At 43.9% G+C, this 14,281-nt stretch overlaps 1 protein-coding gene across 1 annotated transcript in view; it reads right to left on the reverse strand.

Annotated features, from left to right (window-relative positions):
- Positions 1–541: 541 nt before the first annotated feature.
- The window catches only part of DCDC2C (doublecortin domain containing 2C), a 141,453-nt gene continuing 127,713 nt past the window's right edge, over positions 542–14,281 (reverse strand). Inside the window, exon 11 of the mRNA XM_011960983.1 lies at positions 542–801. Coding sequence (XP_011816373.1) covers positions 772–801 — 30 coding nt within the window. The 3' untranslated portion in view covers positions 542–771. The remainder of the gene's footprint in view (positions 802–14,281) is intronic.

Below are 14,281 nucleotides of genomic sequence, written 5' to 3' on the forward strand. Positions count from 1 at the left end.
ATTGGCTCACAGCTCTGCAGGCTGTACAGGAGGCCTCAGGACACTTACAATCATGGCAGAAGCAAGCACCTTCTTCACATGGTGGAGCAGGAGAGAGAGTGAAGGGGGAAGCGCTACACACTTTCAAACAACTGGGTCTCGGGAGCACTCCCTCCCTATCATGAGAACAGCAAGGGGGAAGGCCACCCCTGATTCAACCACCTCCCACCGGCCCTCCCTCCAACACGTGGGGATTGCAATTCAACGTGAGATTTGGGTGAGGACATACAGCCTAACCATGTCACCAGCCAACCCTGGATGTTTTTCCTTTTCACTTTGAACTAGTTATTCAGAAGGTAAAACACTTTTATACTTTAAACTTTACATAGCAAAGGTTATCGGCACCTGTTTTTGTGACAACCTCCAAGTTACACATAAATGAGATACCTTCCCATGCACATCCCAGGAAAAAAATACCATGAAGGGAAAATATACACGGGTTTTCTCAACTTCTTCTCATTTTCTGAATGATCTTTTGGGGGCTTAATGATAAAGAACCATGTTTCATTCTTTAAAATGTTTACTAAAAAGAAATATCACTGAGAAAGGGAATAAGAAGAATATGGAGCTCAACTGGGAAACCTCATCTTTGGCTTTCGAGAAGACACCACTGTGTGTGGCTTTGGTTTCACCCCACATGTGATTTTCTTGCTGTTAAAATGTCCCTATGTGACATGGAAGCCCCATGGTTGAAGAAAAGTGGACTTCAGATAGATAACAAAGGTGGTTTTGTTAATCTACAGGTTTCCACTCCTGGGCCATCTGAAAGACACAGAAAAGCAGGTTAACAGAAAACATCTCTAAGAGGTGACCTGGCCACAGTTTGCTTCTGGTTCTCCCAGGAGTTGGCATTTCTGTTGGATTCTGGATTCTGGGTGTTGTTCCTGGGAGGGATGGGGTGGGACCTGGGACCTGCAGACGCACAGCTCCTCACGGCACACCCAACGCAACATGCCACCGTGCAGAACCGCCGCAGGAAACTTGGAACGCTGATTTTGAAATTAGCTTTTGTGCAGTGCTGGTGCCCACTCCATTTCAGTTCATCTAAAACACCCCTTACCATTCCTCTGCCCCTTCCTTCATCTTCTCCCGCTTCTCACTCCACAGTCCCCCTCCTGACCAACCAGCATTGAGTGTTGAGTCTACAGCAGTGTTTGAATCTGGATCGTTTGGTTCAATGACAGTGCTGAATAACTCTCTTGAAGAGCTATTTAAGCCATCCTCCTAGTACCAGGACCACTCTAAAACTAAGCCCCAAAAGGTGAACATCATCTAGAGGCAACATTCTAAATTTCTTAAATCATGTATCCATTAAGTAAAATGAATCTCTTTTACCTCTAGTAAAATGTTCAGAGTGTTTAATTCCATTTGATTCATACAAAAATTCTATACTAAGGAAGATAGAGTACTATAATAGACCTGAAATCAAATTTTATAAAAGAAGAAGCCTGGGCAACATAGTAAGACTCCATCTCTCCAAAAACAAAGTAGCCAGACGTGGTGGCTCATGCCTGTAGTCTTAGTTACATGGGAGGCTGAGGTGGGAGGATGCTTGAGTCTGTCCTTGTGCCACTGCACTCCAGCCTGAGCGACAGAGCGAGACCCTGTCACAAGGAAAAGGAGGAAGAGGAAGAGGAGGAGGAGAAGGGAGGAGGGGAGGGAGGATGAGGAGGAGAGAAGAAGAGGGAAAAACAGGAGGACGGGGTGGGGAAGAAAGAAGAAGGAAGAAGGAGGAGGAGGAGGGAGGGAGGAAGGAAGGAAGGAGGGAAAGAAAAACATGAGTTCCAGTCCTGTCCCTGCTCCCTCCAAGCTACAAGTCTCATGTGACTTCAGGCCAGCCACCCAACCCCTATGGGTACTTCACAGTACAATGTCTGTTGGGAATTCTGTGATCTCTAAATTTGTTTCCAGCTCTAACAAACTATGAATCTGCTATCATTCTCATTTTACAGAAGACAGCTAATGTTCACGGAGGAAAAGTAAATTGTTCAAGACCCTGTGGTCAACAAACGGTAGAGCCAGGGCCGGGCTCTCTTAGCCCTAATCCATTCCTTCCACAGCAGCTTGCTGGTCTAAACCACAAGCACTAGGGCAGCTGGAAAAGAAGTCACCAACAAAAGCAATTAGAAATGCAGTTTCAAAGTTCTTTTTCTAGCACTAAAACATATACTTAGAATGAAACCAAATCAAAGTAGATGTGCTGTCTAGCAGAAACGTATTAACTAAAAAATGCTCGGGATGAGATGGTGATGGTTCCTATTGGATTACAACTTTCCCCCTTAAAGTGTTACAAATGCTCTAGTCAAGTCTAAGAACAAATCAAGAAGCCCAAATATGGTGAATAATAACTTTTCTTTCTCCTTCCATGTGCAACACTGTATATACCACTAATTGGCAGATGGTGTGAAAGCGGTCTGATCTTTAAGAGGACTCGGACCATCCCAGAATCCCTGTTGCCATCTTTGTGGTAGCCAGCAAGAAGCTCAGCCAACCTGGAGTCAAGTGCAGGCCTCATCTCAGTAGGGACTCGGCCTATCTTCTCTCACTTGGTAACAGAAACAAAAAGACAACCACCCGAATGGAGTAACTGGAGTCGCCAACATTTCTTAGTCCTTTTGTGTGTCCAGTTCCGTTCTGCTTATGGTAAGTAATTTTCCCAACAGACTATGAGTTAGTTATTATTATTAGCTCTAAACTGAGACACAGACCTTGTGCACACCCTTAATGAGGAGAGAAGCCAAATCTGTATACCGACTTAAGAGTCCATTCTCTTAGCCACCAAAAATGTACATAGGATGCTACTGTCCATTTAGGACGTATATGGCATATATATATACATACACACACACACACACACACACCTGTATCGGCAAATACATGTATATAGATGTATATGCTGTGTGTAGATAAAAATAGATACGTATAATTATTATAATATGCCTTAATTCACTTTTGAAAAGGAGAACACATTAGAGGTAACTATGTAAACATGTGCTGTTCGCAAGGTGGCTAAGTCACTCTGGAATGCCAAGTATGGGTTGACAGTGTAAGAAGGGAAGGTCGGCCCCAGCGGGCAATGATTCACCCAGTCTTGCTAACAACCCTCTTCCCTCCCAGACTTGCACAGTTAGGGAATAGAGGAAGGAATTCCACATGAATTTCGGCTTACAACACGTGTTTAAGAACTTAAAGTCTTGCCACCAAAATAGGAAATTCACGGTTTTAATATTCCACCAGCATACCTCTTTAGCATAATGTGAAAAAATGTCCACTTTTATTTTCATTTGTCTTGTGATCCTTTCTAGTTTTTGACTGTTTTCTTCACAACATGGTCGGCATTTTGTTCTCATGGTATTTGTTGTTTTATTTGTTACCCCTGAATCATGTGTTTCTGAGACGGTCGCGCCAGGCATGGCTATGTGGGCAACTCCAGCATCTCAGATGGCTGCTCTTGGCATCACTGTCCTGAGGATGGCTGCGTGGGCAACTCTGGCATCTCAGATGTCTGCTCTCGGGATGACGGACCTGAGAATGGTTGTGTGGGTAACGCCGGCACCTCAGGTGGCTGCTCTTGGGATGACTGTCCTGAGAATAGCTGTGTGGGGGACTCTGGCATCTCAGGTGTCTGCTCTTGGGATGACTGTCCTGAGAATAGCTGTGTGGGGGACTCTGGCATCTCAGGTGTCTGCTCTCGGTGTGGCTGTCCCAGGCATGGCTGCTCGGAGGACCCTTGTTCCTCAGGTGTTTGTTCTTCTTGTCTTGGTGATGATTTTTCTTGTGATTGTCTCATCGGTGGTTCTCTGTGGGCTTCTATTTCTACCGGGGTTTCTAGGAGTACAGGTGTATTTTTTTCCTCTAGAAGGTCAAATGGTTCTTTTTCTTGCTTTCAGTAAACAAAACAAAATCACCAATAAACATAGTAGCCACCTAAACCAACTGAAACAAATCATAAAAAGAAACATCGCTGCTATATCATTGACTTAGTAGTGACAGTGATAATACTAACAAAAATACTTTTCACATAGGGTATTACATGTGCAATGTGTTTTTGCATGCATTATCTCAAATAAGCATAAAATATGATGGGATACCATCAGAGAAGCTATAATCAAAGATGTGTTACCAAATGCTGATTACACAGACACAATCCATTAGTCATTTAAAAATTGAAAAGACACAGGGAAGATTCTTGCTTTTTCTGAGTAAGTGAAACAGAAAAGGCATTTTTAGTAAAATGAAAAAGAAAGAAATCAGAGTGCAGGAGAATCTCGAGGCCACGTTCTTCAGAGTAGACCCCAACACATGAGAACCAACCTTCGGAGCTCAGGAAGAACACCCCACAGCAATCAACCTTTCACCGGCCAAACTACATTTCCCAGTGCTAACACTACCTTTCCTACGGGGATGAATACCATTTGGCAGAAGATATTAAAAAGATGCTCCTGAGAACTAAAAACAACAGCCTTTGAAATAACACTTGAAAAAATGTCTTCAGTGAGAAGCCTTGCAGAACCTGAGAGGGACCAGGTCGCTCAGCTGACATGGAGATCTCGGCACGTTCACACACTTCCTTCCCCAAAACCTGCTCATCCCCTTGTTTTCAGAAGCAATGCGCAGACCCAAACCAGAAATCTCTACTCCAATTTCATTTGTGCCCCCCGTATCCACTTTGTGGCCCAGTGCGGTCAATTTTGTCTACTCCCAGGAATCTGTCACTTCTTGTCTGGGTCCCTGGGTCCCACCCCTGCCTGGGTCCAGGCCTTCACACCCAAAAGAGAGAATACGATGCACACACATAATATTCTCATCCCTCTCCCTTCTTCCCCTGCTATCACAGCCCCTTCTTAGAAACATAAATTTGATCACATCATCTCCCTGCTTTAGTATTACCTACAGGATAAAGACCATAATCCTTACATTGACAGACGGGGGCATGGCGACCATGACCAGGTGACCACCAGAGACGTAGAGCTGCCCGAGACTGTGTTACCAGACAGTGCACAGCTAAACGGGCCCAGACGACTAGTTCAGACCAAAGGGATGTGAGATGGCATGTGTCCCTTCTGGGCTGAGATGGCTGGGTTATCTAATGTGGCTTCCTATGTCCTTCCTTCTCCTCCTGTAGCAGACTCAGAGATTGTGTGTTGACGACAGCAGCATGACAAAATCAAGGATCCCTGAGTCACTGTGTGGAGGAGAGCCACCCAGGAAAGCCTCCAATCCACAGGAGGCTGCTATGATCAAGAAATAGGGATTTATTGTCTAAAGCCACTGAGATTTGGAATTGATTTTCTTTTTTTTTTTTAACTACAAATTAGCCTTGTCTTTTCTCACTGATGGACCTTAAAAGCTGAACCTTGTCTGTATCTCCGTCTTCCTCACATACCATTCCTTCCTCAGGCACATTCACTTTTTGCTCCAACTGCCCCAAACTGGTTGCACTCCCCCAATGCACCCTCACTCTTCCATGCACTTGACTAAGCTGACCCCTCTGCCCACCACCCACTTCCTCACCCTGTCAAGCTGGCAAATTCCTACAAGCCTTCCCAATTCATTTTCGCAATCCTCTCCTTTATAACACATTCTATAAATCCCTGCAGCCTCCCTCCCAGGCCCAGACAGTCAATCGTTCTCTCTGTGGTATATTTCCAGGGTACCCAGTATACACCTCTATTTTAACACTTATCTCTCTTATTAGATTTTCTTGTCTATAAATCTGTGCCCCAACCCCAATACACATGAGCTTCTTGAGAAAAACAAAACTGAGTCTCATTCTAGTGGATTTCCTCCACATTCCGGATAGCACTTGGCCCAAGGTCAGCAGTTCCATATTGTCTTTCTATTTTTAAAAAATGATTAATGGCACATGAGTCCTGCTGCCTCCGTCCACTTTCAGATTCATCTTGAACAAGGCACCTTCCCTTCTGTGTTTCAGTTAATTCTCTCTTAGAAAATAGGGATAAAAATATGGATCTTTAGGAACTGCAGGATTAAGATGACATGACAATGAAAGCACACTGTGAATGGAAAAAATGGATACATCCATGATATGATACTCTTCATCACACAAAAGCTTAAACAGAAAAAAAAGGGGGGTTATAGAAGAAAATACAAAGACTGTTGCACGGTGATGTATGACTATATGCCAAGCAAAAGGCAGGGGCTGAGTGCTCTGAGGGTGAAGCGACCCTCTGCTAATCCCACAGGAAGACCTGCCCGGCCGCTCACGCCTCATGCCAGCATAGCGCCCTCCCACACCTGGGCATGATTCTCCGTGTCAAGTCTGTCTCCCTGACTAGAGGGCAGGGATTGCGTTTACTCATCTTTGTTTCTGAAGTGCCCAGCTCAGCCTGGCACTTCTGAAAGAAACTCAGAAAACATTTGATAAATAAAAGAATAAAAAATAAATAGTGAATGAACCAGCAGTCTGCTAGTCCCGCACATAAAGCATTCCCAAAAACGCATAAAATTAAAATGTGCATAATTAAAAATAGATTTAAGATATTAAAATGTATGTATATGAATATTAATATTGTGTAATATAAAATGATATAAAATATTAATATAAAATAATATTTGTGCTGTGTTACTACAGAGTAAAATACATTTTCAAAAACTTCTGCGTTCACCTTGCCTTTTAAATCCAATCATCTACGAGACATTCCTGGCAGTGCGTCTGTGTGCTCTGTCGGTTTTCTTTCAGAACTCAGCCTGCTACCCAACAGGCACCTGAGTGTGGCTGAAAATGTCTCCCCTAAAGATACTCATGTGTGTCTAAAGCTTCCCGTCTGAAACTTGTACTTCTTATCACAAGTTTCAGGAGCTTTTCTTTACAAAATATTATAAGAATAAATGCAGTGAAAGATTAAAATAATTGAACGATGGAAAATCTGCCAAAACCACATTGTTGACTGACAGATTGTGCCACACTACAGTACACCAAAATCTTCGTTTGTCAGCTGACCCGGAACCTGCCATATGCAAGACGGTTTGAGGGCTCCATGCATAGTCATGAGAGCGTGGTTTACTCATAAGCCCACATGAGCACATGGGGAAGGCTGCCTGTCAGCGGGAAGCTTGGCGACACCCCCCACGAGGCAGTGAATCACGGGGCCTCGCTGCGGACACTTTCACCTCGAAACTCGCAGAGCAGCCACCTGCACCGTGCCCTGCGTCACACAGAAGTGTCTGTGAGTGAGCATGTGTCATCGGTTCTCTCACCAGGAAACAGAACCACTTTTTTACTCGTGCTGAGGTTCTTGAGAGATACTGGAAACAAATAAACAAACAGAACTCCAGACATTAGTAAGCTGACCAAAAAGCGTAAAACCATGGTATTTTAATGTAAGATCTATGGATACAAGAATTACTGGAAAGTAACCAATGTGACTAGTTTAGAAAGCATTTAGGGCCGATTTCAGTCAAAAATATAACTATGCTTTTATTATGCAGAAAGCCATGCCAACGTTATGCAAATTTTACCTTCTGAAATTACAGGGCACTGGCAGAATTTTGATCTTATTTTTCTTCCCCCAATCCCCGCCAAAAAGCATATTTTACTTGAATTAGGTTTTCTTTCCCTTCTTCCTCATAGGATTTCACAGCGGACAGCCAGCCGCACGCGGTGGCATTTCCTCTGCTCTGTATGAGATTCAGGAGGTGACAGCATCTTTCCGGGTGACCAGTAAAATGCAGGCGCTGGGTGTTCTCTGCCAACAACCAGCAAATGTAAACCGGCTCGGCTTACACAGCAGCTCTTTGTAGCTTTGTAAAAGCTCAATAGTAAATAGCAATAAAGGTAGAATCCTCACTCTAAAATGAAAAATACCAGAACTACAAAAGTACACTTACACCAACACTCGCAAGACAAAACGCACAAACACACAAAGTATCATATAAATAAATGCAATGAAACTTTTCCACAGATCTGCCCCATCGAACGTCTTCTCCGACAGTTCTGCTTTGATTTCAGGTACTGTGAAGTCCATAGGCTTCTCTGCCAATTCAGCAACTTAGCAGGAAAAAATTGTTCTAGTCTAGGTATATGCCCCTAAGCGTATCTGTGCGTCAGAGTTTCTACCAGCATAATTAACACAGAAATCTTTTGCTAATAAGCACTTCGGTTCAACTGAACTGAGTAGCCAAATAACGAGACTGAGGCTGTTCTGCAGCCCTGACATTTGACGAGTGAGATGAAAAAGACATGTGGGAGCAGATGCGGGAGCTGACAGCCGGGGAAGGAGGAATTCGAGAAGCCGTCAGAAGGGCTGGTTGGGGAGATTAAACTGCCAACGGCAGCAGCTGGGGAAATTTGAAAATTGGAGCAGAGGGAAAAACGAAGAGGAACGAAGAGTTTCAAGAGCTGGTTTTGATTATAATCATGTGAGGTCAGAGGCCACCAAGGATCAGACTTATGATAACAGCTGGATGAGGTCAGCAAAACCACTGCCTTTCTTCACAAAGAATTTCCTCAACTGTACGTTTTAAAGGATTATGTGATTTGAACATTATGTAAGTACCGTATTCAATACTCGGTTTAAAACCTAGTTTTATTTTCACTTATTTTTGTGGCTGCCAGAAGCCCCAGCAGCTGCTAGTTATGAATTAAGATGTCAGGCTCAAATTTGTGAAAATAAATCCAATGTTTTGGTTGAAGGTATAATTAGTTTGTGAAGAGTTAGAAAGCCGGAGTTAGATAGCATTTATTTTCTGTATTTGGTAACTATTACCTAGGCAACTGATTTCTCTGCGGGCTAGAACGTTTTTAAATAAACCAGCAAAGACCTTAGCAAGTCCTTACAGGGGATTGCAAGTTACACCAAAAAGCAGTTTGAATTCACAAAATCTCTGATGGTGGCTTGAAGGCTTTCCTGTCCCTCTGTGGCCCTAGATTAACAGGTTAACCTAATAATCTCTCCCGCAACCACTATAGTTCCTTTATTCTTAAAATATAAAAATATTTTTATTTTCTGTATTCAAACATGCTCATCATAGAAAACCTGAAAAACAGAGCAAAGCCAAAAAACGGAAATAAATATAAATCATAAACTCACCATTTGATGTAAGTTGTAACCTAAATTAGTCTAGCAATAGGGAATAAGAACTTAGCTCTAATTCTGTAGCCTTGGAACAAACTTCTAGACGTGGATAGCTGGTTCAAAAGGCGTACGTGTTTTTCAGACTTCTAAGACATACTTCAGAGTCTGACTCTCCTGAGGATACAGCCCCACAGTACCCTCTCAAATGATGCCTTTCTCTTCCACACACTTGAACCACCGGCCACGGAAGTGGGTAGGGGCCCTTCTTGTACCCACCACTGTCTCCAGATCTTTACCCCATCTTCCTCCCTAAAGCCCTTCGCCTCTTTGAAGTTCCTGCCGTCAGACTCTACCATCCATCCCCTTTTCTTCTGAGTAGTTGTCTACTGAGCTCCAGGCCACACCTCTTACTCTTAGCCTTTATCAGTCTTTGGTGTTTGCTGTGTGTGTCTCTCTCTCTATCTTGATCCTTGGGGACCACAACAGTTACTCAATACAAACCTTCCAATTGTGGTTTCTCAGTGCCTTGGCCTCATCACAGCTGATGATCCTGCTCCTTACCACAGACCACACCCTAGACCCCTGTGATTACCAGGAATTCTGACCCACCTCAATCCACCCTCCTATCTTTACAGCCTTCTCCCTCTAATGTCCCACTCCAATTCTCCTATCTCATCAGCACCTCTGTGCCACCAGCCCTGCCGCCATTTCACCCTCCCACCCCTAACTTGTCCACATCCTTCTTTACCAACTCTGGAGCCACTGCCTGCCCCTGGACTCACACCTTCCACTCGCGATCACCACCTTCAAGGGCTCCTTAGTGACACAACATAACCCCAGGTCATTTCTCCAGTTCTTTCAGTAGCTCAATCTTCCAAGTAACTATTTCTTGCTTCCTTTTTCTTCAAAGCTCCACTTCCCCGCTCCACATTCACAGTTCACGGCCCTGCCTCTGTGTATGAAAATAAGAGCACTCAGAAAAAACATCCACAGGCCCTACCCCACACTTCCTCGCCTCCGGGGATCTGTGTCCGCATCCTCTGCCCTCTCCTGTACCACTCCAGAGTGGCTGTCCTGTTCCTGCATAGGACCAACCCTCCCACTGCGCGTGGACTCCACACTGCGGGTCAACTGAGGAAGGTCCACCTGGCAGTTATCGCCTCTCTTGATACTGCATCCTCAGTTTCTTGCCCTTTAGATGACAACAGACACGCTGTAATAGTTATGACTCCTCAAAAAGAACCCAGCCTTGACCATGTCCCCTCCTAAAAGAGAACCCAGCCTTCACCATGCCCCCCCCAGAAAGAACCCAGCCTTGACCATGTGCCCCTCCAAAAAGAACCCAGCCTTCACCATGGGCCCCCCCGCCAGAAAGAACCCGGCCTTCGCCATGCCCACCCACCCCCCCACCAGAAAGAACCCAGCCTTCATCATGGGCCCCCTCCTAAAAGAACCCAGCCTTCACCATGTTCCCCTATAGCCACTGCCCCAGTGTGTGCTCCCCTATGGCCAAGTCCCCGCCAAGTGTCCCCTGTGCCTGGTGTCTCCATTCTCACTACTTCCATTCTTTGGACCAGTTCCTATCAGGCTCATGCTCATCTTTCTATAGGAACCATCTGTTGTTAGTCTATGAATGACTTCCATTTTGCCTAATACAAGCCGGTTCTCAGCTTTCACCTTGCTTGATCAGCAAACTTCAACTCGATTGAGTGACTTCTTTGACTGCTCTAATGCCACTCCTTGGCAGATTTGGCAAAACTCAGAATACCGTTTTCAGCTGAAAAGGCCCTTAAGAGACTGGCCAGTGTACTTGTGTTCCTCCTGTGCTCCTCCGTGCCCTCACGTTCTGCAGAGGTGTCTCAGGGGTCCAGCAGGAGGACTCCAAGAGACGCAAAGGAAGGCTGAAGGATTCCAACCAAACAATTCCTTTTATCTCTGCTCTGTAGATTGCAGCTCCTTAATTATATTCCACTTGGGGGAAGAGGAGTTCTGGTGCTTCTTTTAACGTTTTATTTTGAAATAATTTTAGATTTATGATAGTACAGTATTATAAGATAGTTGCAAAGATAGTACAGAGAAAACTAGTGTACTCTTTACACAGCTTCCCCTGATGCTAACAATGGTACTTTATCAAAACCAAAATTAACATTTGTGCAATACTATTTAACTGTTAATACTATTTAACAGACTTTATTTGGATTTCCCCCAAACTATGATCCAGTCCAGGACAGCATGCTGCATTTGGTTACCATGTCTCCTAGTTACCTCCGAACTGTGACAGCTTCTCAGTCTTCCCTTATTTTTCATGGCCTTGATATTTTCAAGGAGTACCGGTTGGGTATTTTGTAGAATGTGCCTCAATTTGGGTAGAGCTGATATCGTGTCATAAACAGATTGGAATGATGGCTGGAGGGGGACAGTTCCACAGAGATAAAGTGTCCTGCATCATACCAAGAGTTACATTACATCAACATTAATTCATCACTGGTGAGATTAACCTTGACCGCAGGTGGGTGGTGCCGGCCAGATTTCCCCACCGTCAAGTTTTCTGATGCTTTCTTTCAAATACTAAAAATCAATTACTTTGGCCGGGCACAGTGGCTTATTCTTGTAACCCCAGCATTTTGGGAGGTCAAGGTAAAAGGATCATGCGAGGCCAGGAGTTCGAGATCAGCCTGGGCAACATCGCAAGACCCTGTCTCTACAAAAATAAAAAAATTAGCCAGGCTTGGTGGTGTGCACCTCTAGTCCCAGCTACTTAGGAGGCTAAGGAAGGAGGATCACTTGAGCCCAGGAGTCTGAGGCTGCAATGAGCAATGATGGTGCCACTGCACTCCAGCCTGGGTGACAGAGTAAGGTGCTGTCTCAAAAAGAAAAAAAATGATCTTGTCCTTACCTTGTAGAATGTCCCTCAATTTGGGTAGAGCTGATACCCTGTCATAAACAGACTGGAATGATGGCTGGAGGGGGACAGTTCCACAGAGATAAAGTGTCCTGCATCATACCAAGAGTTACATTACATCTACATTAATTCATCACTGGTGATGAATTAATATAAAAAAGAGACTCAAATAAGGCCTCAAATCAATGACCTGCACAGTTTCACTGTGTATTAATATTAGTGGGACGAAAACCTCTGATGCTTTCAGACATCTAGTTCACTATTACTTCTTTTCACCAACTAGAAACTCAAATATTCAAAAATGATTAAATGTAGGGACAGATAAGGAACATAAATGACACAGGGAACTAGAGATTTCCATGGGAAGTGAGAGCCATGCTCCCGCCTGAATGCTTCCTCCAGGACGTCGCCTGATGTCACTTATTTCACACAAATGCCCTGATTTTCCCTCTCTCTGACTTTCTAATTTATTGCTTGGCGTTTATGTTTGTATTCTTCTTTTAAAGGATTTCCATGTTCTTTTATCTCTATTTTTATTGCAAACCACCTCAAATCTCCTTGGCAATAAATAAAAGTTGCTTTAATAATTCAAAAAAAAGAAAGAGACCCAAGAACGCCCCGAGTGGGCTTGGCTGTCCTCTTCACAATCCTTAAAAGTAAAGGAACGCTCCGCATTTCTGAGAAAGATTTTATAAATTCAACCCAAATCATGCCTGTGTGAGCCTTACAGTGGCTGGTGTCACAGATCGATTACATGGCAACTGGAGAAGCACTTCCATTGCCTCTGGGAAGGCAAACTCATGAATTTATGGGAATAATGGAAGCTTTGGAGCAAGACAAATCTGGATTTAAAACCTACTGTCTAGTTATGTGGCCATGGGAAAGTAATTTACCTCTCTGAGTCTCTCTTAGTTCAAATTTAGAAAACTAATACCTACCATTTCAACAGCAATCCTCACATGAGGGTAAAAAGAAAGAATATAAATATGATGCTCAGCACCACTCCCAGCACATCATGTGTGATGCTCCCTCCCTTCCTCAGCCATCCTCACTCCATCCCACTTGATGGACATTTGACGATCCCCAGGGCCAGACTCTTTTCATTCTGCCCAAGTTATTCACCAATTTATAGATTGCTCCCTCCCCCCACTCTGCCAACTAGTCACTTGCTTAATAGCCTTTGACATGTTGACAGAGCACTAGAATGGGAACCTTAAATACTAGGTTTAGTTACAGATCTTCATGGAAAACTGAGTGAGCTCACAATGATGCCAACCTCAGTTCCTTCATGTGCAATGCAAGTGACCTCCCAGGTGATCTCTGCATTTCCTCCCACAGACCCTGAGCAGGCAAAGCACTGAAGATATGTGGAGCAGAAAGATGTCTGGAGGAAGTCCCCGCTAAGCATTTACAGTCTGAAAAGGTACATACCTTATGATTCCAACTCTATGACATTGTGGAACCGGAAAAACCATGGAGATAGTAAAGAGAACCATTGTGAAGCGATTACAACAGGTTTGGAGGGGATAGGGGAGTGGATTGGGGGACACAGGATTTTTAGGAGAGTGAAGCTACTCTGCACGACACTATAATGGGGAATGCATGTCATTTACACTTGTCCAAACTTGTAGAATGCGGAACACCAAGAGGGAGCCCTAATGTGAACTGCGGACTTGGGTGATGACGATGTGAGGGGTCAGTGTTGGTTCATCAGTTGTAACAAACGTACCACTCTGGTAGGAGATGCTGACAGCAGAGGCCGCTTGGGCCAGGGATTGGGGGGTGGGGGGGTGTGGCGTTGGGGGGAACTAAACAGGAAATCTCTGTACTTTTTACTCAATTTTGCTATAAAACTAAAACTGCTCTGAAACATAAAGGCTATTTTAAAAACAAATAGAAAATAAAGAGAGATCAGAGTCTTTCAAACATTCTGTACTCAAAATCAGTGTTGTCACATAGGGGCAAACCCTGAAAAGATAGAGAAGACTGCTACGTATCTCCACTCCTTAAAGCTAACGGACTACAGCTAAGCAATGATGCCTTATGATAGGAAAGGGCTTCTGAACAGCTAACCCCAGCTCTCTTCTGCAACTTACTATGTTTCTTTTTATTAAAAACTTCAATATACATTTCATTTATTTTCATTAGTCCTGATGATAAAGAAGTATTTAAGTAAGCTAGACCTCCTACATGGCTGGACAAGCTTTATGTTCATCTTTTGGCTGCAGTAACATTTCTCAATTGAGCCGATAATCAGTATATAGTCTCAATTTGGGGTACACTTCCAAAGGACATTATGGTA

The sequence above is a fragment of the Colobus angolensis genome, unplaced genomic scaffold (genome assembly GCF_000951035.1).
Source record: "Colobus angolensis palliatus isolate OR3802 unplaced genomic scaffold, Cang.pa_1.0 Scaffold53, whole genome shotgun sequence".
In the NCBI taxonomy this organism is placed as follows: domain Eukaryota; kingdom Metazoa; phylum Chordata; class Mammalia; order Primates; family Cercopithecidae; genus Colobus; species Colobus angolensis.